Source organism: Sander vitreus, chromosome 22 (assembly GCF_031162955.1).
Source record: "Sander vitreus isolate 19-12246 chromosome 22, sanVit1, whole genome shotgun sequence".
NCBI lineage: Eukaryota > Metazoa > Chordata > Actinopteri > Perciformes > Percidae > Sander > Sander vitreus.
The window spans coordinates 17,137,159-17,162,630 of NC_135876.1; the positions used below are offsets into that span (position 1 = coordinate 17,137,159).

The 25,472-nt window shown below is 40.6% G+C and overlaps 1 protein-coding gene across 1 annotated transcript in view; it reads right to left on the bottom strand.

Annotated features, from left to right (window-relative positions):
* The window catches only part of ptprn2 (protein tyrosine phosphatase receptor type N2), a 130,722-nt gene that overhangs the window by 62,140 nt on the left and 43,110 nt on the right, over positions 1-25,472 (bottom strand). The window contains exon 10 of the mRNA XM_078280574.1: positions 20,757-20,836. Within this exon, the coding sequence (XP_078136700.1) occupies positions 20,757-20,836 (80 nt within the window). The remainder of the gene's footprint in view (positions 1-20,756; positions 20,837-25,472) is intronic.

Here is a 25,472-nt window from a genome sequence, read left to right on the forward strand (position 1 = left end):
AAATGAAACAGAGGGACAAGGTGATGCTAAGACGGAAGAGAATAAAAGAGCGCAAATGTTAAGCAATATATACTTTAACATTCAATGCCTCCTTCTAATGACATCATTATGTGCTAATATATAATCAGGATACGTTTAAACCATCAACAACTAAATACTAAATCAAAAGGTGAGATGATTATTATATAGCCTATTTTGTTATTTTTGAGAAATTGTTCAGTTTTTATTTTTATATACATAATAGTAAAAGAATAGCCATCAAAATTCCGTAGAGCCCGTGATGATTTCTTTAAATTGTTTTTTTTTGTCTGACCAACAGTCAACAGTGAATCAAGTATTCAATTTAGAGCTGAACTGATTGGCCGATTACTTGATTAGTTGATCCCAGCTTCTAAAATGTAAATATTTGTTGGTTTTCTTAGTCTTCTTCAATAGTAAACTCAATATTTTAGGATATCGTTTGGATAAAACAAGCAATTTGAATATGTCCACTTGGGTTTTGGGAAAACGTGACACTTTAGAAACCAACCAATTAATCGATTAATTAAGAAAATAATTGGCAGATTAATGAACAATGAAAACAACTGTTTGTTGCTGTCCTAATACAAAACAGAGTAGCAAATCTGCACATTAAGAAGGTGGAATCACTGAATGTTTGGCATTTTTACTTAACAGATTAATTACATATCAATCATTTCAGCACTGATTAATATATCTTGCAAAATCATTACGGCTCTCTACCACTCATTATTTAATACTGGCAGCTTATAATAATGATAATCTAGAAATCTAATATAATTAGACATAATTTAATACAACAGTTAAAGTTAATCCCTAAATAATTTAACTGAATAGAAAACAAACCATCTTCACTCTCTCTTAGTATACCCAACATGATGGTAGACATGACATCATTAGGCTCTAATGTCCAATCAGCAGTGCCAATCATATACCACCATGTCTGTCACATGGTAGAGCCAATGCTGTTACCAGCAGGGGGTCTGGCTGGCTCACTGTTTATTCACCCTGATCGATCGTTTCCTGTGGATAAGCCAACAGTGCTCCCAAACAAACCAACTGCTGTTATTCAGCCTAAATTAACACACCACAAACCTTCGCTATATAACAGAATACACTGAACTCTCTTCTGCTAAAGACTGCAGATCACAAAAGCAATTTTTTTTCTCTTAGATGTGTCTGGTTGACACATTATAGACCATGTTAAAAGACAACACAGAAGAAAAAGAGGATAGGAGATGAAGCCTGGTTTCAGCTCCTGTAATGGCTGTGGTCGTGCAATCAGCATGCGCCTTGTGTCCGTTGCAGACTCTGTCGCGGCCTTTGATATCAAACACATTACAGGCCCCTTCCTCTTTCAAACACAACCCACATGACACATTTATAATTGCATCCTACCTTATTAGAGGCCCCTTTCAAATATGGCTGAATAATACACCTGGATGAGACACACACACACACACACACACACACACACACACAAGCTAAGACACGCAAACAGCCACATGCACATAATGTCTGTTTCTTTGCCGCCTGCTTGATTAATAGATTGTGGCTGCTCTGACACTCGGTGTAGAATAGGCATTTTGCCTGTTATGGCGCTGACACCAATTCTTCACGGACTGCAGGACATCAGGGGAACAGAAGCAGCACCGGCAAATGACTTGGATTGCAGGCACCTCCAGATGTGGGAGAAACTCCACGGATGTCACTCTGCGTTCTCAACGGGACACGTTTACACCGTTTACGCTCCCTTTCAGAGATGACAATCTGCAGATGTGTGACATATGCAACATAAATCACATCTGACAATTGCTCACAAAGAACAGAGAGGTTTGAAGATTACAGTGAGTGATGAGGTGAACAATGCACATCTGAAACAATCATGGTCATCAGAAGTCCAGCATGCTGCAGAGGCATGCTGCTGGGTCTTTGGGTGACCTTTTGCAAGCTGGCAGCTTTACTGTCTATAAGACATTGCATAAAAAACATTTACTGCAGCCTTCAGGGAAACTTCAACAAGTCTTTATGCATCCACATCCAGAGTCTTCTCCAGTATATAGTAGCGCGTTGCAACTGAAATATACTCCATGAGAGATACTACATGATACTCTAAAGTTACATGAAAAACGTTCTCTCTTTCCTTTCCTTAGGTAAAATTATTCAAATAATGTTTATTCAAATAATTTAAGATTGATGCTCTCTGTGATACAAGATGAAAACATCTGGAAGTCTGCCACCATCTGAAGGGAGCCTACTGGGGAAGTGCTTATTGGAGGAAGGGATGACGATGGCTGCACACACACACACACACACACACACACACACACACACACACACACACACACACACACACACACACACACACACACACACACACACACACACACACACACACACTTCCACTGCTTCCCCACTGAGGGAACTTTGACAGAGGCAGCCCTACCTGTCACTGTGGCAGCAATTATCCTGCAGGCTCCCTCCATGGACCGTCTCCTGCAGGTCTCCACATTACTAACCACATCACCGAGCACACAAATACTGAGTATGCACACTGATGCACAGGAGGGCTCACTGCACACCCACAAGTACACATACTGTACACACACACACACACACACCACACACCACACAGCGCACACAGCGCACACACACACACACACACACACACACACACACACACACACACACAGCTGCATACGCGTGGTTGTGCTTTTCATCCACAATTCGCTCTCCAAAAGCTAAAGGCCTGAACGAATCGTAATGATGTGTTGGTGCAGACATCCTGCTCAAGCCAGGGAAACACACATCATTACGTGGATGTGAGTGCTCATGCAAGCATGCACACATACCTCTTCTGTTGTAGATAAATGCATTATCACGGATGAGACTGGTAAGAAGTCTGCAAATACACACACTGGAAAACCTAAATAAATCAATAAATATGCTATATTTTCACAAGGCAGAGTTTGTAAACGTAGCAGGCGGAATTAACATGAGGCCAGGATATGAGGTCCAGTGAGTCAAGAGATAATAAGTCGTGGATATTGGAGAAAAAAAAAACAACACATGCTCAGAAGGACAGGGTGTCCATTTTGGCTGCAGGGAGGTCTTCCTGAGGAAGGAATTGATCTGTTTCACGCTGGATCACTGGAGCTCAGATCCAGGAACCAGTCTGAGTCTCAGGGACAGGTTGATTGTACAGAGCTGTGAAGGGTGATTTCAGAGAAAGAAAAAAAAAGAGCCCAATGTGACCTCATTACCGTAGATTTGTTCCGACTGTCATTAGGAATCATAAACGGCATCACTCAAATCAGGAATATGAGGGAGAAGATGAGAGGCGGGGTGAAGTAAGCAGGGGGAGACTGGGCTCTGACGATAATCGAGTGGATTTGATCTGAAAACAGGATCAATCATCAAACAATCTATAGATAACTGAAAACATTTACACATGCAGTATGTTTACCAAAGCATATGTTCGGCCCAAGGACACCGATTTGTGACCGAAGACAATTACCACCATGAAACATTAAATTGTTACCATGATGAATCCACCATAACATGATGTGCAGCTGTTTAACCAAAGCAAGAGACCGAGGTTTGCTGATGGTTAACTTCTTTACAACTGCTTAACAGACATTTTTAGTTGTGAACCACAAAAACACAAAATTTCATACAACCACCTAAAATTCCCAAACTCTTGAGTAATGCTCAGAATTACAGTTATATATATCGATAAGACCCAGGTGCAATACGAGTTACCAACTGTAACATACTAATCCAAGAACAATCCAAGAAGTAGTGCACTTGTGCAGGCTGAGAAGAAACAGCATTTTAATGAATATACAAAAATATTTATCATTCTTAAATTGCTGCAAATATAATGCCCAAAAATGTCAATAGCCTCGAAATCATGACAGACTTTATGTATGTTCCAAAAAACACAAAAACAGAAAAATATTGCGGATAAATACAGTTAGTTTAACTGTTTTAACCAGATTAAATCCAATTTCTTGGCTAAAATATTAGCTAACATGTTTTGTTTGTGAGGATTTAATGTCTCTATTTCTTGAGGTATTATTCGTGTCTCCTTGTTCTTTTAGTAAACTTTTGACTGCGCGGTGCTGTTTAAAAAGAAGTAGTTGTATACTGTAGTATGATCATCAACTTCCACAGTTGGATTCATGTCTGTATCTCTACATTGTTTAAAGACTATCTCAACAGTGCCTCACTGTTAATGAAACATCATCATGTCTGTTGTGGTCATAAATTGGGAAAAACTAAATTTACATACACTCTGCCACAACTGTCATGAATGTGTTGAAATTTGAAATTAGGCCTGCAACTACCAATCATTTTCATTGTCAATTAAACTGTCAATTATATTCTTCATGCATCAATGAATCACTTAACTGCCTTCAAAAACACTAATGTCTTCAAAATGCCCATTTTTTCAGACTATCAATCCAAAACCTGAAGCTATTCACTTTACTATTACTTAAGACAAAAATCTCGCAACTGAGAAGCTGGGACCAGGGAGCTTGAATTATGACTTAAACAATTTATAAATATTGAATAGTAAATAGTAGCTTATTCATTTTTAACAATTAATGGACTAATCGTTTCAGCTCCATTTGAAATAACAATTTTTCCGTAATCTTTTTATTTCAAGATGGACTGCACTCAAAGTGAATAAATGCGACAGTATGACTCAGTAAAAGATGCCACCATTTTCTAACGCAATCCAAAATAGATCCTGAATCAGACCAACAATGTGCTGAGCTGCTAAACTCATCAAAACAACTGTATCAAAATACACTTGAAAGATGCATTGATTACAAAGCTTCTGTTTTGTCTCTTTTCAAACAATTTTAGCCTTCCAGTTCCAACTAATGCACTGCCTGAGTATTTTAAATTACATTTCTGAAGCTCTTTTTTTAACTGAGGTATTCAAGATGCTTTCAGTTAGAGGAGGATAATGTAAAAGCGAACACATTTGTTGTCAGCAGCCTCTAAGTCAATCCCTCGAACCACGTCTACAGTGAGGTGGACATCTTTCCTCGGAGAGTGGATAAAGTAACCTAGAGCTCCATCCCATCTGCCTTCCTCTCTCTGTATCTGTGAAGCATCCTGGCTGCTCCTCAGATCTCAGTGTTAATCTCGCCGTGGTGCCTTCCTGTGTACAGCTGGGAGTAGTGGGTGTAAAATGAAAGTGTAACACAGCAGTCTCACGCAGGTGTCAAAATGACAAATATGACATTTCCCTTTGGAGATTTTATTAGTTCTGATATCATTTTGTATTCAGCCTGCCTGATGTGTCACTGGGCTCTTTTTTATTGCTATTTTGCTTCAGGACAAAATATAATCATCATTATTATATGACTAAAGCAGAGCAGCTGCAACTCTAAAGAGAAGATTTTATTCAGGATGGGATGCAATTCAAAAATCTAAATACACAGTTTGACTAGTGTGTTTGCGATTGTAGATCACCCCTCCCCCTCCTCTAAATCAATCATCTTACTGCAGTTTCTCACACAATTCCTTTTAAAAGTGAGGCAGCGATTCAGAGTCACAGCATGATGACTAAATCTACACACCACAGAAGTGCCGAAACACTGCTTTTTTCAGCATTCATATTGTAAATAACTGCAGAATATCTCTATATGTTCCAAGCTCAAGTAGTTAAGAGAGGGGAAAAGACAACACTGTATAAGCACACCTCCCTGTCTTTTTAAGGACACCTGTTGGGCTGCATGGCTCATCTCCTCCTCATTTAGCCGTCTGTCTGGGCTCCGTGGGGCTGATTACCAGGAAGAGCTGATTTCAGTTGCACTGCTTATCAGTCTAATTAGAGCCCCTGGCAGGTGACTTAAAGGAAATTGTGTGTCTCACGAATGTTCAGGCACAGTGATTTGTACAGGCATGGAAAGCTGCTACATGAAACAAATAAAATAGACGGATGTGACATTATGTCTTGAGAATTGTTACTGTTAGTATAGGTGTTTTTGTGTGTGGGAAGTATTTTCAGGGCATTTTTGGGGTGCCTTGAGGAGCATTTTGCATCACAAGAAAATTTCAAGTGGCGTCAAGTCAAGAGACAGAGGCGACATCTTGACTAACCTTTGGTAAAAGTATCAATTGTCAAAAACTGAGAGAGAAATTGAGACAGGCTATGGTTCTGTTGAGAGCGATTCAATAGATACAGCAGAGAAAATGGAGGAAGAAATGAAAGCTCGGTTTAAGACACGGAAAAAAAAACAGACAAAGAAAGACACAAAGAGATGCAGGGGCGGAAAGAAATCGAGAAGAGTTGAGGACAGAGGAAGAATCCACAGGAGGTGAACAAGTTTTCCAGGTAGTGTATCAGTCAACGGTAAAAGGTCACTACTCTGCTATTCGCACATCCAGGTGCTAATGTAACACCTCTCACACCTTTCTCGGTTGCCTGTGTCTGGCTGCCTGCAGGTTGGTGGGCAGAAAGACTGTTGTTTGTGTGAGAATAATATGCCGTAATCCCCCATCTCAGATGTGGCCTTAACACAGGTAATTGGACTTGGAGTGTAAGGAAGCCTGTGGCTAGACACATACACACCGCTGTGATGCACATAAACTGCAGTTTAGAATTGCTTATATTCTCAAGAAAGATATCAGGCCACTTATAATATATAGCCGCTTTGTTTCTGGTTTTACGCTGATTTTTTGTCATGCTTTTTGTAAGATTTCTCTGCATGTTGAAGCGGTGTAGATGGGGCTGTAGTAAGAGAGATAATCAGTAAAGAGTTTGGTTAGTGGATTCTTTTTTCACCCCTCTCCAAAACCAAAAATACAAGAGCTAAAGCATAAGGAATTAATTAAACATAATTCTAACATAAGCAGCAAAAATCAAGATGCCTGGCTGAGCATTCCATTCTACATTGTGTGCACTTACAGTTTGTTTAAAAAAGGCCCCGTAGTATTTCTCCACTGTTTGGATGCTACCTAACAAATCGGTTAGCAAAACAACAAACAAATTATTAACAAATCATTATAAAAGCCTTTTTACTCTTGTAAGATAAAAGTAAAAATACACTGTTTGAAAATACAAACAGTGAAGCATAAATCTAACATCTGTCTGGTATATCCAAGACAAGATTCCCATGTAAGCTAAGCAGCTAAACATGGTTTGCTAGGAACATATAACTTAAGCTTGAGTCTTTTAGCATGCTATCATGTATATATCCACCAAGTGCCTATTCAAGACCCTTTTCCAGAGTTCACATTGTAAAACGAGTGAGCTGGAAACATCAAAAAAGTCCAACAAAAAAAAGTCAGCTGGAGGTGCCGTTTTCAACCAACTCATGAAGCTAACATTAGCTTAACAAGCAAGCTAGCTACAGCTGACAAAATCTGCTAGCGACAGTTATTTCAAACTGGCTGAGAAGCCTGCTATTGTCTACCTTTGTCTGCAACCAAGGGCTCATTGTTTTGAAAATGCCACTGTTGCTATTGTATCTGTATTATGTGATGCTACTGTGCAAGAACAAGCTTGACAGGCATAGGCTATAACAGTAGGCTATCTAAGCAGGGAAGGGTCAATTAAAATAAATCTTTGTAGGGAAGACTTTAAACAACATAATCCACAATGTATAGTGTATAGGCCAGATGTACAGCCCTTTCAATCTATGCAAAGACATAGCAGGTATTTAGGCATGCTCGCTTTCATTCTGGAAAAAAATTATCATATATATTTTCCTTTCCTTTGTGTCATCCCAAGTCAATCTTAGGTGGATATTGAAGTTAAATTGAAAGCCTTTAAGAGTGGTTTGAGATAGGAACGAGTTATCACCTCCACAGAGAGCCCTGGGAGACACAGCACTCCTCTGTTGCAGTCCAGCCTGATGCATACTGGCCACTGACCCATGACCGCCAGCCCGTATCGATTTAAGAGGAGGCAGAGGACACAGAGAGAAAGAGAGAGACAGGGGGAGAGAAGGAGGAGGAAAGAAATGAAAAACAGTGAGGAGGCCAGGGAGCAATATCCCTGTTAAAACATATCCATAATTCATTGTATTTTCTTTCTTTCTTCCTTCTATACTTTCTTTCTCTTTCAGATGGGTGCACGGCAAGGGTATGCATATTGTTAAGGGGGATTAGTGACGACCTAACACACGCATGCACGCACACACGCACGCACGCACGCACGCACGCACGCACGCACGCACGCACGCACAAACACACAAACACACACACACAAACACAGTTGGAGCGTGGCTCATAGAGCCAGGGTCCTACTGTGGGAAATAAGGAAATGTGCCTGAATTTATATATTACAGAGGTTAACACTGTATTATTGCCTGTACCACCAAAACAAAATCTGTAGAGGTGTGAAAACAGTCGCTGCCAATGCAAGAACTACTGCGCCCTGTAGTGTTTTAGGTAGTTAACTCTAACTATTATAACATTACCTTACCCACAGTTTACTGGCCGTAACCACAATCTTTCCCTAAACTTACTGTAACTATACTGTAGTTGCCATGCACAGGTATTTTAAAAAGATCAGATGTAAAATTTCATCACTGAAACATAATTAGAGGTTTTGCAGAATCATTCAATAATTCTACAGCAGACAAGTTTGGGTAATTTGCTGCTACAATATAATCAGCTTTTTTAAACTACTGACATCAAAAACATTTTGTGAGTTGGCCATACAGCAAAATTAAACTCTCCCTACTTTAACAATCTGCCCAATCTATATTTTCCTTGAATCAAATTGTTCAACCCTTGTTGTATCATATATACACAAATAAATATTGAAGAAAGTGGCACGAAAATAATGAATAATAAAAAATACAAACCTGCAGCATGTCTCATCTGATAAAAGTAAAGATAGCAATGCAATCTACATCTCTCCAGGCCACAATAGTGCATTATACCGTAGATGTCACTTTGCAATATAGATATCCACCTCTAGAGTTCAGTCACTCCCACAGCTTTACCGTCAGTAGAGGGTTCATGCTTTTTGCTTGACAAGACGCACAGAAGCTGCACGTAAATACAGCTGTGCCGTGGATATATCTTGGCATTCATGCTTCTTATAATGTCCGAAAAAAATCAGCTCGTTACAGCCAAAATCAAGAAAAACCCCCCACCAGATTTGGAAATTATTTACATTATTATTTTCAGCCAGTTGGGGATAAATGTTTCTTTACCACGCTGTTTTATGTTTATGTGGTGCACAAACCCGAAGGCAACAACAAACACATCTTTCAGACTCAACACAAACCATAACATCTAAATCCACATGAAGACGGAGCCAGCGGTTAGTCGTAGCTGTGACTCGCCTTAATTTCAGGGACACCACAATCTGCATTACAGGAAAAAGGGGGCAAAAGTGGGCCACAAGAACACAAACAGGTAAAGAGAGATGCACAAAGGAAGTGAAAATTGAACATCTTTCTTTTTTTCTAATAAGCACCATGCCAAAGAAAGCTGGTGCTGCACCTGGACATGAATTATAGAGAGGCACTTAGATGAGGGGGATGGGAGACAGAGACAAGAGGAAGAGAGGTGAATGAAAATGAGGGGACATGGTGGATTTCACATCTTTCCCATCTGGAGACACTCACCAGGTGGCTCGGGATCAATGATCAATTCACTGTCAATAGCTGCCAATATGGAATAACACTGTGATATAGTGTACTATAGGTTTCATACATTTTTTATTAAAATTATGCATAATAGCAAATAATAGGGAAATAAATGTGTTTCAAAAACAATGACAGCTCATTGTGTATCCTTGTTACGAAATGGCCCTCAAATTGTTTTCAGACAGCTGTAATCCTTTAGGGAAAAAAATTAAATAATTATTCTCAAAGAGGAACTACAAAAGCAAATAGTGCTTTGAAGATGGAAAGCCTAAAATGTCACCCACCCGCTTTGAAGCTCCCTGGCTCTCTTTGTTTCTCTACACTTGTAACTCACAAAACCACTGACAGAGCGCATTGCATTCAGGGGCCAATTTAGAGCGGATGTACCATTAAGAGGAAAAACACAGATACAAACACATGAGCTCAGACAGTGATATACTGTAGAAACACACACACACACACACACACACACACACACACACACACACACACAATCACACACACCTGGAAAGACTACATCATGCAGCAAATGTATGGCCATCTCGCTTTGTTTTGTACCAACCCTTTGTGGTTTCAAGCACTTTAAGTGTCATCTCTGCCGCCTCTTTGATACACACACAAGTCCATTAACAGCCATATTCAACAAACAATATATATCTCAATATATATCTCTTCAGTGTACATCTTTAACCTCATTATGAAGAGTTTATGGAATTGCAGATTAGTCACTCTTGATTATATCAAATGTTTTGCAGCTGGTTTAGAAAAGACAGAGAGAGGTTGTAGTGTAGACATGAGTAATAAATCAGATGAAAGGCCGAAAAATAATCAAAACTATTGTGTTAATCGATTGTCTTTTTTTCAAGTAAGTTGTTAAACATTCTCTTTCCAGCTTCTATGTGTGGATTTGCTGCTTTTCTTTCAGCTTTGAGGTGGAAAAAAACGTTTCTGTCAAGTCACACACATTTAATACATCTCCAGAGTTCTTTAGGCTGCTTAAATGATTTTTCTTTTGGATTTCTGCTCTTGTTAGCAAGTTTACTCCTTTCTAAATGTAACTTAATTTATTGTGTCACATACTGGCTGCTGTATTTCAACAACCAGGAAAATGTTGTTGCATTTCCATTAGAAAGAGATTAATAAAAACCCTATAAAACCTAAAGCCACTATGTGTACAAATGCGTACAAATGAAGTAGAATCCAAGCCACGGTAGATCGAGGAGAAGCCTTCGAGAATAAGCGCCACAACACTTGGTTACATGTTACACATACCAAAGATTTCTTCCTACGGAGACATTGAGAATGAGACAGAGTTTTTGTTTGAAGAAAGGAAAATTGAGGAAAATTGCGTTTTTAATTTAACTTTAATGCGTCTCTAAATGTCAGACATAAAGACATATTCTTAACCTTACAAGTCATTCGGACTATTATTGAGTCCTAAAAATGAATTATCTTAAGTTAAATGTCTGCTAATGGGTTGAGGCAATTTCATCCATTTCAAGAAATGGGGTAAATCAGGCAGCAAATGTCCTGATACTAAAACAGAGATCTGCATTGTCTTGTTTCATGAAACAGATTTTTACTTTTTAGAAAGTATATGAAGTAGGAAAGACTTATGTTCAGTAAAACGTAATGTGCTCTAGCTGCAAGTTACTTTGGATGAAAGCATCATTCCCAGACAAACAGGAACATAAAGCCTAAGTCAAAAACCTTTAGTTCATTATAATGGGAAATGTTTCAATGCTTTTCTTTTATTGAATTATGACTCATGCAGTAGCAGGAGATGGAAAGAAGCTCATTTGCATAGCTGTTTGTATCTGCTGCCTCATGAAGTAGCACCCATCAAGTATACAAACCACTGTGCACACAACAAACACGACGCACAAGTGCCTGCTGTTCTCGACATGAGGGCCATCAGTACATGGTCTCTTCACTGTGGGTACAGGCATGGAAGATTAGGGATGGAGGGAACATAGAGATGAGGAGTGGAGGAGGGGTCGAGATGAAGCAAAAGGGGAATAAGAGAGTACTGCTGGTGGCAGAATCGAAGAGGTTGGATTTTCTGCTCAACATGGTACTCAGACCCACAAGTATTCACTGTCTATGGTCAGACAGCTTCTTCAGCTCCTGCTTTTGTCGCGACAAAACCTCTAAGAGAATACAAAAACATAAATATCCCAAATGTGGCTTCAGACAGAGGGATCTGGAAAGTTTTTGAAAGCAAATAATCTACATTTTCTGGTCTTTGTGAGCAGCATAGATGGAATACAAAAACATTCTGTAATTTTACTTTAGCACATTCTGTTTAGATGCAGAAAGAAAACTCTGATGTATGACTATCTCAGAGTCTCATTATGACTTTGTAGCAAAGTGTGCCGTTTTGTCAGTTCATAAAACATTAAGCTAGTGAGCCATTGTGCTATTATGTTCACCACCACGTGTGAGAAAATGTGTTGTTGCCAGTCGTCATACTTGGCTCAGCTGGAAATGAGATCATGGTAAAGTCCTAGATAAAAATCGCATTATCAACACTTTGGCTCCAATCCAGAGAAGAACAATTATGACCATTTGGAGTCACATTATGACGAGTCCCTGCAAACTGGAACTGTTTGTACCAAACAAATACACATATTCATTAGTTTTGTACACTCTGTGCAAATGAATATTATCTTCAAAACAAGGAATATCTTAGTCCAATACATGTATAATATGACAAAATCCTCTATTATGCATATGTATGTAAATTATATATTGCAATACTGATATCTATTAGGATATAGTACGTTTTCTGGGAAAAACTAAAAATGAAGTGTCTGTTTTTGACTAATCCAGTGAATTAAATACCTGACAAATCAAGATGGTTCATCACATTGATGAATACAATCAACAATCAGAGAAGAAGACATGCCAGTAGCTTAATCCAAGTGGCCACAAAGTACATGACAGGAAAAGGCTCTGCCACCAAGTTTACAGTTTTGTTAATATGGGGACAGATTCAGCGATAGTGTGGTCTGCATAGGTGAATATGGACTGCTAATGTTGCAGAATTATGATGTGTGTGCCACACTCTTAAAAGCTTAAAAGTTAAAAGTAAGATTTAAAATTAAAATCTGCTGTCATCTTCCTTCAAGAACAAACACCTACTGATGGAAAGTGTTTAGTGTGGGTTTAGACACCAGTATAAACATATTCATAACCTTGTCAGAAAGTTGGATTTTCTGTCAAAACACATTTTAGGACAGGCATTGTGTTGTGTTCAATTTAAAAATCCTTAGTATTGGCAATTGAGAAAGTACCTTAATACCACGGCGTCATGCTTTGACACACTTCACAAACATATTGCTGTGTTCCTTTCTTAATCCATGTCTTCCATATCATCTCAATGCCCCCCCCCTAATGAAACAATGTATATTCAGTTTTTGTTTACAAACTCAGGGTCTCTCCAGGTGTCTGAGAAAGGTTGCTCCGTTGTTCCAATTTGCGTTGCTTTTCACCCCCTACTCATTAATCTCCCTCCATTCGCTGATAGCTTCGTTTCGTCCACTAGAAATCACTTTCAATTATTCATGCCTATTTTCTCCAAATACCTTGGAGATGGAATTAGCAAACAAACAATGCCAGGCGACACTAATCCTCATCTACAGCAAAGATCCTTTAATGCACTAGAGATCTGGCCGGCTGTTGACAGGCACCTGTTACTGTCTTCAGCTGCTTCGCAACAGCAATGTTGACACAGTAAATATGTTTACAGGAGTGGTGCAGCCCTGACCCTACAGTGAGGTGCAGGGATAATACTGAAGGAAAGGAGAGCGGAATAACGAAGAGCAAGAGAGCATTGAGAACGGGAAAGAGCACAACTGAAAAGGATAAACAGGATAAAGGGAAGTGTAAGACACAGCTCAATTCATTAGTTGGGACATTCTTGGCTCCTCAACACAATAGCAAACATTTCCACACCTTTTTCTGTGAGACGAGCACAGAGTTTCTGGGTCAGGGACAAGGATAAAAACTGCATGTTTTAGACTGATTTTCCAATGCTAGAATGCCCTGTTAAAACATTTTTAATAGCTGTCTTAGACAATTTGAGATATGTTCTCTTTCTGGAGGCACTATAAGAGAAGTAAAAACAACAAAAAATGAGGATGAAGCACTGTGACCTTGAAATTAAAAAGACATCTTACGCCCTGTTAGAGAAGAAAGTTTTAACCAAAACAAAGCAGCAATATTATGCGGTTTTCTATGACTCATAACACTCTGGTTATCTGGCATCCTGCAGAAAGCAAACACACATGCACACACACACACACACACATGCATGCATGTGTAGAGTAAACAAATTGCAGTTTACCTATTGCAACTGACAGACAGCAGAAGTTACTGAGATCAGCGAGGCATAAATGTTAAGGAAGACAGAAAAGTGAGAAGTGTCATATCAAATAAGCATCATCATGCATTTATGTTTGTATATGTATGTGTGTGTGTGTGTGTGTGTGTGTGTGTGTGTGTGTGTGTGTGTGTGTGTGTGTGTGTGTGTGTGTGTGTGTGTGTGTGTGTGTGCCCTCTAGCAGACAAGAAGATGATGCAAGGGAGGGAGCCTGGCAGAGTACAACTGAGACTGAAAGAACATAGTGAGACTGACGGTTTAGACTGAGAGCTGGGCTTGTAGCTTGATGACACACTTTTACACACTTTCCCACACTCACTCACACACACACACACACACACACACACACACACACACACACGCACACATACAAATACACAGAGCCAGGGGCGATGGAGGAGAAGAGACTGTGGAAGACTTTGATCACCGAACTGAGTACATTCAAGCACTCAACCAGAGAGGGCAGTCAGTGATGAGGAGGAGAGTGCCCAGGGAGAGAGGGGGAAGAGGGGAAGAGGGAGGAAGAGGGAGGGAGAGAAGTCGGTTGTTTTCTGACCTCTACGCTCATTGATACAGATGTTAAGGCATGAACACAGACAATCAGGCATCCAACACAGACAGCACCGAGTTCTGTTGTATAAAAAGAAAAAAAACAGGTTTCTTGATTCTGTAAACCCAAGCTGACAAAACTAATTTCATTTCAGTCATATGACCGCTGTGTCTTGACATGAGCATATTGAAAGTGGTGGCAACATTCAGAAATTGCAATCCACACTTATTTCTTCAGCCTCTAGCCACTTGTTGAATGGTAAATATTTCGATATCAAGCATAAACCTGACACACACCTGTGTTACATCGGAATCCCTGTGGCTTATATTACCTTTACAAACAGTGTATGTCCGAAAACAGGCAGCCATAGCACTACAGATACGTCCTCCATGCCTGAGATGCAGGTGGATAAACCATCGTGCTGTTTGCGAAGAGAGCAGGTAATTATCGTTGACATTTTGACAAGTGTTTGCCAGAGTGAAGGTCAACTCTGTCTGCGTGGGAGATCTATGCTAATCTGCTCAGCTGGAAAAGACTACCACTCACCACTCAAATGGAAGCTAGCACCATTATGCAGCCACAGCTACCGTGTTTTCACTTTAGAGTTGTCTGCAAGTGTGTGTGTGTGTGTGTGTGTGTGTGTGTGTGTGTGTGTGTGTGTGTGTGGCTGTGTGTGTGTGTGTGTGTGTGTGTGTGTGTGTGTGTGTGTGTGTGTGTGTGTGTGTGTGTGTGTGTGTGTGTGTGTGTGTGTGTGTGTGTGTGTGTGTGTGTGTGTGTGTGTGTGTGTGTGTGTGTGTGTGTGTGTGTGTGTGTGTGTGTGTGTGTGTGTGTGTGTGTGTGTGTGTGTGTGTGTGTGTGTGTGTGTGTGTGTGTGTGTGTGTGTGCGCTCAGGAAGAGTACCAGAAAGAAGAATAGAGAATAGACAGACAGACAGAATCAGGCATAGACACATGGAGTAAGATAGAAAAGAAACCCTGTTATATTTAGGCTAGCTCTTTTATGTTTTTAGAACAAAACAATAGACTTAGTGTGGGCAGAGTACATTTCACATCTGCCCACAAAGTATAAAAGTCTCTTCTCTTTGCTTTCAGGAAAACTTTTCATTAAGTGCGTTTGAATCCACTTTTTTATGCAAATATTCAATTTCTGAGTGGACAACCAAAATATTGCAAAAAACATTTTTACACTTGGCTCAGGTGGAAATAAATGTGACAAAGTGCAATGGAAACTGAATGTGAGTTCATCACAACGTACATGAAGACTTAAATGTCCGCTGGAGCTTCTGCTTCTCTGAAGTGACAAACAAATTGGAGCAGATGAAAACATCAGATCTGTGTGGAGCGCCACCAACTGTTTATCTGTATCTATATAGTCTCACATTTCTAGACCTTCCTCCACAGCGCTGCGAAGGAGGGACTGGCTAGTCCACACAGCATTCCGGGATGGGAGAAAAACGTGCTCTGGTTTATTTACATTTCTTCAAACCAATCACAATCGTCTTGGACGGCATTAAGCGCCAGACGGAGCCACGCTGCCGCTGCAAAATAGCCTCGGGAAGGAACTTGTTTTGGTGGAACGTGTATGTTCAAAGGTTGTTTTAGTCGTGCAACAGAAAACTCAGATTGGACAGATAGTCTAGCTAGCTGTCTGGATTTACCCTGCAGAGATCTGAGGAGCAGTTAACCATAGTCCTCAGAAATCGACCGGAGTTTAAAATTACAACACAAAGAAAGCAGAAGGTAACGGACATCCAGCCAAAAAGAGTGACATCCGGTGGAATTTCCGTCGGCACTGGAGCAATCCCGGAAGTGGAACGTCGTGGATATAGACTAGTATCTATGTAACTCCTGACATTCTTATAACTGCAGTGGATGAAACACGCATACATTTTCTTAAAGTTTTCGACGATTTTCGTATATTTGTGTGTGTGTGTGTGTGTGTGTGTGTGTGTGTGTGTGTGTGTGTGTGTGTGTGTGTGTGTGTGTGTGTGTGTGTGTGAGAGAGAGAGAGAGACAGAAGCAGAGGCAGAAACATGGGGGCAGACATTGTCTACAACTACGTCTCTGCGTGTCTCCCTCGGGTGACAGCCGTGTGTCAGGGTCTCTGCTCTCTGCTCCAGATGGCCCAGTCAGTTGCTCTCAGGGTCCCCAGGCTCCCAGCACTCATTGACCAGGGCCGGGGTTCTCACGGCCTGGGGGCCGGTGGACTCATTGCTGTGGCCTGGCCTCTGGGGCCTTTGGGGCCTCAGAGGGGCTCCGGGGTCGCCCAGCCGTGACAGCCAAGACAATAGGAGTGTCCTCACCCAGCTCCCACCTACCAGCCTCTCTTAACACCTACATATTTATTCACTCATGGTGTTTGGCCTGGCCTTTCTTGACCACAGTTGTTAGACAGTGGCCAAGTCACCAGGCATCAATTTTAATATCAAACACTCACAGAACCTGTTGATCAAATAAATACAAGTGTAATTATAATAAAAGTGGTAGAACACAAATGCATCACAAATCTGGTAAATGATTTATCCAAACAAATTTATATCGTCAATTAAAAGAATAATGACAGGACATAATTATATACACTTCATTGAGCAAAAACACCCTTCCTACACATAAATCCACCTACTCGCTGTGAAGTGCACAAACATGTAGAAACAGGGTGTTGTAGATCAAATCCATCATCGGCTACAAAACTTTGCTTTACAGTGAGCAAAAGCAACTCTGGCAGATCTAATTTCCCCCAACTGAAGGTGATTTACATGTTTAGAAATCACATTGAGATTGAGAGGAAGTAAGAAGGCAAAAAAAGTTGAGTTCTAAATAAAACGTTTCAACATTGGTTTTAACAGCTTGGCTGCCACTTCATCAAATATTGAATAAATCATTTTCTTGGCACAGTATGAACACAGCTGCAAAAATCACACACAAACATTCACACATCCGCACACGTGCACACAAACACGGACACACAGAATGCCTTGTAGTTTTGATAAAGCAGCAGCTTTCTCTTTTGTTTTGGAGCCGAGCAGGGATTAGGCAGTCCGGTTCTTTGTCCTGCAGTTTTCCAGTTGAGCAGAACACAAGAGCCTCTACCTCCACTAATACAATCAGACCTCCCAGCAGGCCTTTCACCACATAGCCGCTAAGAACCTGCTGCCCAAAAGATGCTTTTCAATGAGTTATCAAATCTCCTCTATACTGTCCATGCCTTTCAACCAAGTCTCTTTGTCTATTCTTTTCAATGGAGCATTGAACACATCAAATAGAACTGATGGGCAGATAGATGGACAGCATAATGTAGCAGAGCCATATTAACCTCCTTCAGATGCAGCAGAGTACAGTCAAGGAAACACCAATAAAGGTTTAATATATTGTTGCATATGATTGTACAATGTACAGTGTGCATGTAAGTAGATCAGTTAAAAACAAACCACAGCCATTTACAGTCAATGTCAATGTGTATGTGTGTGTATATATCCAGGTAGTTTTCCAACAGAAATATGTATCCACCACATTTTTGACACAACACTCATTGCTTTAAGCTTCTCAAATGTAAGGACTTGCTGTTTTTCTGGTTTTAAACTGTTGGTCAGATTGAAGTCATTATGAAGATATCTCCTACCGTTGCTATGCAGACGACATTCAACTATATGTCTCATTTAAGCCTCAAATGTCGCAAAACTGTCTGTTTTACAAAATTGCCTCGACTCTATAAAAAAACTAAATTGCAGATAATTTTTCTATAGCTAAATGCTAACAAAACAGAATTATTTGTGCCCCAGCTGGCTTTGTCCCGAAGATGATAGAAAGTCTTGGTTTTCTTTCCCCTTCTGTCAAATCTACTCTCCATAATCTAGGTTTGTCTATGGACAAGGATTTGAGGCTTGACCAGCATGTAAATTGTTTGGTTCACTGCTGTTTCTACCAGCTGAGGAACATTGTGTCCCTAGCATTTTTTTATTTGATACTTTTTATACTTTTAGCACATTTCTTTAGGTCTGCATTTCATGTCTGTTTGATTTTTTGCCAATTATTGCAAACGACTTTGTGGCATCTGCTCTTGAAAGGTGCTGTATAAATAAACATTCTATCTACTTACTTAATGGTTATTAATAAGCTATAAAAAGTAATATGTTCACAGAATTTTCTACGAGACTTTTTGTTTTGTTTTTTGTTTTATGAGTGCTATGCTGCATGCTGTGCCAGCTCTCAGCAGCAGGTTTAGCAGATAATACAGCAGGGTTTTTTGATGAGTTCATTAAGAGGCCACGCCATTTATGCACAGTCACACATAAGGCATTGGTCAGCCAGGATTACCCAGGTGGCCACTGCATGCAAGTGTCAGTTTGATTTTCAGATTCCACTTATACCATGCTGTTGCTCCACAACCTGGTAACCGCTGTGAAATCACTAGGCCAATGTCATACTGTATTGAATTCAATGTCATGCACGCATATTTGGAGTTGGAATATAGCCTAAAAAATTATTTGAAACACTAAAAGTAGAGTTTCACTCCACATTGTTTTTAATATCGGGAGGAAAGTCCACTCCACTTCACACTGTGGTGGAAATAGAGGGGTGTAACAAGATAGGAGGGGGGCGCAGGAGATAAAGCTCCAGCTGGATTTGATCTATGTTCAGTGGGGGCACACATGTAGCTCCAGAGACAGAGGATTTAACCACTCTTCTATCTTCAAGCTCCATTTTTACATTTTTAATACATTTCAAAGGCGCAACCCAGGGTCAGTCAGGATTGAACGACAACAACGATGCATCTGAAGTAGTTTGATAAGCTCCTTCTGTCGCCTTTTACAGATCACTATTCAGGTGGGCTGTATAAATAATTCATCACCACAGGTCAGGCTGATGATCATGTTGACTTAACATTTGGTCTGACATTTCAGCCCTGCTCATGCCTGTCATTAGCTCTCGCCACACGCCACCTCATCAAAGTCAGTCACACAAGAGGGGGTAAAAAAAGACATGAAGAAGTAGAAAATGAATGGAAAAGAAAGAAGGATGTTATGACACAGTATAATTATTACACCTCATGCAGGAGAGGTATATCTGTAGCACCTGCAATATTTGCTCATTTAATCATTTTGTTAAACAAATGTTTCAAAAGTGGAATGACGGTGAGGGATAAATACAGATACACACTGTAATCCAACACAACATGCACACACGCACAAAAACTCACACTCAAAAATCACTGAACCAAAGCTCAATCCCCGGCCCAACCTTTCTTGCGGGAAATCTGTATTATCAGCCATCATCCAGCACGTCCCTGATAGGAAACGAGTTGGTGCCAAAAAATATCGCTGCGTAGAAAAACTGAAGCAGCAACACATTTCAGCCAATAACAACACCACCATGTTGATTCCAGTGGGGTGATATTGGATGATATTGACTGTTGGGAGTATTGCTGTGCTTCTCAAAGTCATTTCCGACCAAAGCAAGGACATTGACACACACACACACACACACACACACACACACACACACACACACACACACACACACACACACACAGACACAGACACAGACAGACAGACAGACAGACACCAACAGCAATGCCAGGCAGATCAGAGTGCAGACAATGAACAGGGGAGAGGAGGCACAGTGACAACTCTCCTTTCTGTGGGTGACAGCTCTCCATCAGTCTACATCAAACAAGTGCATATATGCAGGCAAACACACACACACACACACACACACACACACACACACACACACACACACATGCTCGTACGCACGCACACACACACACATGCACAGAGGAGTATACACTCTAACTGATTGGCTGGTGCAAACCTGTTTCAACCTGTTAGACATAATACTTTGTATTACACTGTGTGTGTGTGTGTGTGTGTGTGTGTGTGTGTGTGTGTGTGTGTGTGTGTGTGTGTGTGTGTGTAGACGGACTCATCATCTCAGTAATTGATGGTCATCTGTCATTGCACACTGTTGATAATCTTCTTTGGGGTGGGGGTTTGTCTGAACAAGATGAACACCAGCCTATCTACTGTATCTGGAGAGACTAATCTGTGTTCTCATTTACTGAAGCACAGGCGGTGACAGAGTGGTCTGGCTAGTGCAAATGAGATGAATCGCAATGAAGGTCATCGACAGCATCATCATGTGATAGGTGACAGAAGAAGAAAAAAATAAACTGCTCTTACTTGCAACTTGAACCAGATCGGTAGTGGTCACGTTGTTGGGGTTGGGGCCAATTCTGAAAGTCAACGCTGGACCCAAGACACTGCAGAAAAACAGCGAAGATAAAGCAAAATAAGCTGTTGTATTGACATTTTGGAAATATGCTTATTTGCTTTCTTGCTGAGAGTTACGGGAAAAGATTGATTCTCATATCTGTCTGTTAAGTATAAATCTGGAGACAAGAGCTGGTTAGCTTTACCAAGCTAAAGACTGGAAAAAGCTAGCCTTGCTGTTCCTGGAGTCTTGACGTCACAGTGACCTTGACACATGAGGCGTTTCAAACACGTTTTACAGTTGTCCATCTCACGAAAGTCTGACGGATAAGATACCTTCTTATTATCATCAATCCAGCTATCTAAACAGGCAGCGTTACTCACGTTTTTTACTCTTATTATAGGAGTGTAAACTAAAGCCAAAGCTCAATTTCATGCTTTAAGGTTATTTTCTTCAGGGGGTTGTGAGTCAATGTCAAAGGTGGTCCGGGGCCTTGTTAATAAGGCTGTCTGCAGAGGGGAGGAAACTGGTTTTGTGGTGTGAGGTTTTGGTCCTGATGGACCACAACCTTCTGCCATCTTGTCACTTGTACAATTTTTTGTGCAGATTAAACGTGTAAATTAGGTAGCTTCAGATTCACTGGACAGATATAGACTTGGTATCTAACTCTCTGAAACAATGAAGAAAGCTTATTTTCCAAAATGTTGAAATAGTAAAGGGTATTACTATGATAAATTGTCTATGTAGCTTTCTATCTATAATGCTTAACACTACATTCAGTACAGAATGCACAAATAAAAGGTGTGAATGACGAGAAGAGAAGCTGTAAAGTAACAGATGCCGTATTTCTAAAATAATTGTGAATCATCATACATTTTCCTTTCCTTTTTAGTTTGAATTCAGCCAAAGACAATGCACAGTCATCTGCTGACCACCTTGTTTTATTTTCACCTACTGTGACCTGTCTGTACTCCCTCTGCCTATACTCTCCTCTGTCTGGTCAGGAGTCAGCTACACACTTCTGTCCCTGGGGCAGTATAAATGTTTGAGGTCCCTGAGGTTGGCCATGAAATAAAATCTAACAACCCCACCAGACGCTGAAGAACTCCCTGCAGTGGACAGGAAAAAAAATCATATCTACTGTAAGCTCTTAAAACCCCAAATGATTACATTGGATGATGAATTCTCAACGGCTAAAAGAACAAATAAGCAGTTACTTCATCGTCATGGGCAGGGCTTTCTTTCCAAACATGTTTCAACAAGGCAACAATAAGCATGTTGTCCTCCACAAATGATGAAGACCCTGTGTGGGCCAATCAGTCACAAATATGGCACCTTGCTTTGAGCCGTAATTGTAGTTCCCCAATGGGCCAATCAGGGTAATTCTGAATGCTGTGAGTGCATCAGTAAGATCATTTTCCTTAAGTTTTGTCAAAATCAAAATTAAATGATTGATGTCTGAGACACTTATGATGAACACATGGCAAGTGAGCAAATGAACAATGCAGGAGTCTGATGCATCACTCTCTCATGTTGTAGAAAAATCCTAACAAGCCATTTAGTGAGAATTTAAAAATAAAAAAATAAAAAACTACTACTTAAAACATTGATTTGTATTTGATACAGGTTGACATAATTTGTGAGACTTTTGGGTTCAATAATGGAAACACTTTACTTTTGTTTGCAATGCATGTTTCCTTTAAAGTGTGTTTTTTTTTGTAAAAAACAAACATATTAGGGCTGTCAAACGATTAATTTTTTTTAATCGCGATTAATCGCTGAAGTTCTATAGTTAATCGCGATTAATCGCATATTTTATTTTATATTAAAATTCTATTATTTTGCATTTCAGAACAGTTTTTAAGTACATCAATCGAAAGCAATTTTTACCAGTGTATCTTGATTGGGAATCAAATGAATGCAAAGAAAGTTACTTTATGAACTTGATTTTAAGATTTGTAATTATTTATTTACTGTAAACAAAAGACAAATGTATGAATCTGTCGTTATTGCACAATTCCTCCAAGTACCTAACTAAAAAACTAAAAATCCCTATCCTTACTAGAGTCAATATAGTGTTTAGTAACTCCTAAATAATGTTGATTACTCACTGACGTCCAGTGATCACAGGTTAATGAGCAGCTCATTTCTGCACGAGTCCATGTTAACAGAGCCCATCTCCACTCTTACCCGGCGACAGAGAAACAGTCTGGATAGTCTGGTACACTGTTGTTTCCACAACAACAAAAACACAGCAGTCTCTGAACTCGCGTTGGGAGTTTCGTTGAAGTTGGATGTAGTCCAGTTTTTGTCTAATGAGCGGACACTTGCAAGCAGGATTGATGGAACAGGTGGCCGGCTAGCGTTAGCTTTCCACCTGGCTAGGTTATACTCCAGCCCCCGTTCGTGTTTCACCGCTGAGGATGTCCCCTGGTGATCGCCCGCTCCGGCCGCTGCCCACTACGACCGCTGCTTCTGCCCGCTCCGGCCACCGCTGCTGCCCGCTGGTCAAACTAACCTGTACGCCGGGCCACAGCAACCTCTTATTTCCGAACATTCATCTCTCCCCCGCCCCCCGAGGGCCGGTGGTCTAGCATCACGTTAACTGTACTACTATGCTTAGCTCCGTAGGTGGTAGCTCAAGCTTGACGTGCTTCGGTGATATTTTAATTCGGCTTTATACAACATGCATATGGCTTTCGACTTGTGTACGAGCCGTCTGGGAGTTTTGGAAAATAAAAAGCGCCATTCAGGATTTCATTGCTGCTGTGTTTCTCCATCATGCCTGCAGCCTGCAGCAGCAGGATGTGATACAAGGAAGTGGCAGCTTGATGATAAGTAACGGTGCTGCAAAGGGTCAAAATAGTAGCCTGTTAGGCATGACGCAAGCCGAGTGAAGTGTAAAATAAATTAATAAATGCCGGCATGCGATTAATGCGATTTAAAAAAATTAATCGCATTGCGTCGGCCCTTAATCGCATCGCGATTAACGCGTTAACGCTGACAGCCCTAAAACATATATATTATTGCAGCTTCAAGGAGCTAAAACCTTCAAATATTCATGGATGATCCTTTACGATTCATCAAACAGTAGCTTCTGAGATACTGTATGTAAATGATACATAACAAACTTAAAGATCGTTGGATGGTATGGATAATACGTAGTCCTTAATCTCTATAATAAATAGTGACTATAAACACTCATGGCAAGTTAAGATGTCTACTTGTGCCATCTTTCCATCAACTCTAAATCACTAAGCCATTACACTACGTCATCATGTCTTCACAGGTAGGTCCTGGAAAAGTGTACATACATTTTTAGTGTACTCCAGCAGACTGTACAACAGAGATTTATCAGACTGCCAGAGTGCTGGGACCCAGACCCACTCACCATCAGTCAGCCCGCTACAGAGGCAGCAACACCCCTCCGCCAGGGGCAATATGTGAGCCGATACTGCTAGACAGACGGACCCAACCATGCACGATGCATTTGTGAACATGATCACACACACATACATGGCTCTAAAAAAAATGTCCTTCTCTAATGCTTTCACCTGGCTTCAGTTTGCTCTCGTAAATGTCAATATTTCCACAATCTTCACCCTTGCCTTCATTCTCCCCGGCCAAAGGTATTCTGTCAGAGATCTTGATGCATCTCAAAATGAACTGGCATGAATTTTGTTTTCCTCCAAGCCACACAAACCCTATTTAAATATACTATGGGGGGAAAAAAAAGGCCAACTACAGTTGGGAGATGAAGTAAAGATATACTTTTTCTGAAGGACTCCACACTGTCTTCTGTGTTATCAGATGTGTAAGCTTGGACTTCATATTAGCTCTGCTGCTGGGACATTATGAGTGTAAATGTGCAGACTGGTTGGCGGGTATTGGCAGGGTGTGTGTGTGTGTGTGTGTGTGTGTGTGTGTGTGTGTGTGTGTGTGTGTGTGTGTGTGTGTGTGTGTGTGTGTGTGTGTGTGTGCCTGCCTGCCTGCCTGCCTGCCTGCACAGACTGTCGAGGATGGACTTGTGAGTGTGTATCCCACTCCCCCTAGTGTTTCTGACGAGTAAAACACTTACGTCATCTGAGAAAGGCACATATTATCCCCCAGCCCATCATCATTCAAGACTACAATTTCACATCTCTTTTGAAAAGAAAATATTATGTGCTGATTACTGTAGTAGCAGCCTCGAACGTAATTGTGTTCAGCGTCTGAAAATCTTGACAACATCGAAACATTCAGCCTGTAATTCTCTGTCTGAAATTCTTCTCTCCCTGTCTGTTCTCATATTTGAGTATCTCTTCTCCAGTCTTCCTATCAGGGCTCATCAGAGCTAGCAAGGAAAGAGCGGCCCCCGAAGCAGGGCGCCGTGCTCTGACCCAGCTCCCATACTCGAGCCGACTCATATTTAGACAGAGGCTTTCAAACACTCACCTACCGTGGCCACACAGCAAGAGGCACAATGGGTTTGTGTCACCTCCCTCCATCTAGGCTATTTCTACATAAATGCGCTTTCATTACTTTGTATAAGGAAAGAGAATGGGGATAAACAAGCCCAACAAAGAGGACATTTTCTGTACTTGTCATCTGTATAGAATACTGTTATCAATATGAGGTGTAATACAGTGTGGAATACTCATTTAAGATCAGTCTGTGGCTTTTACACTGGCTTAACAGTTTTAATG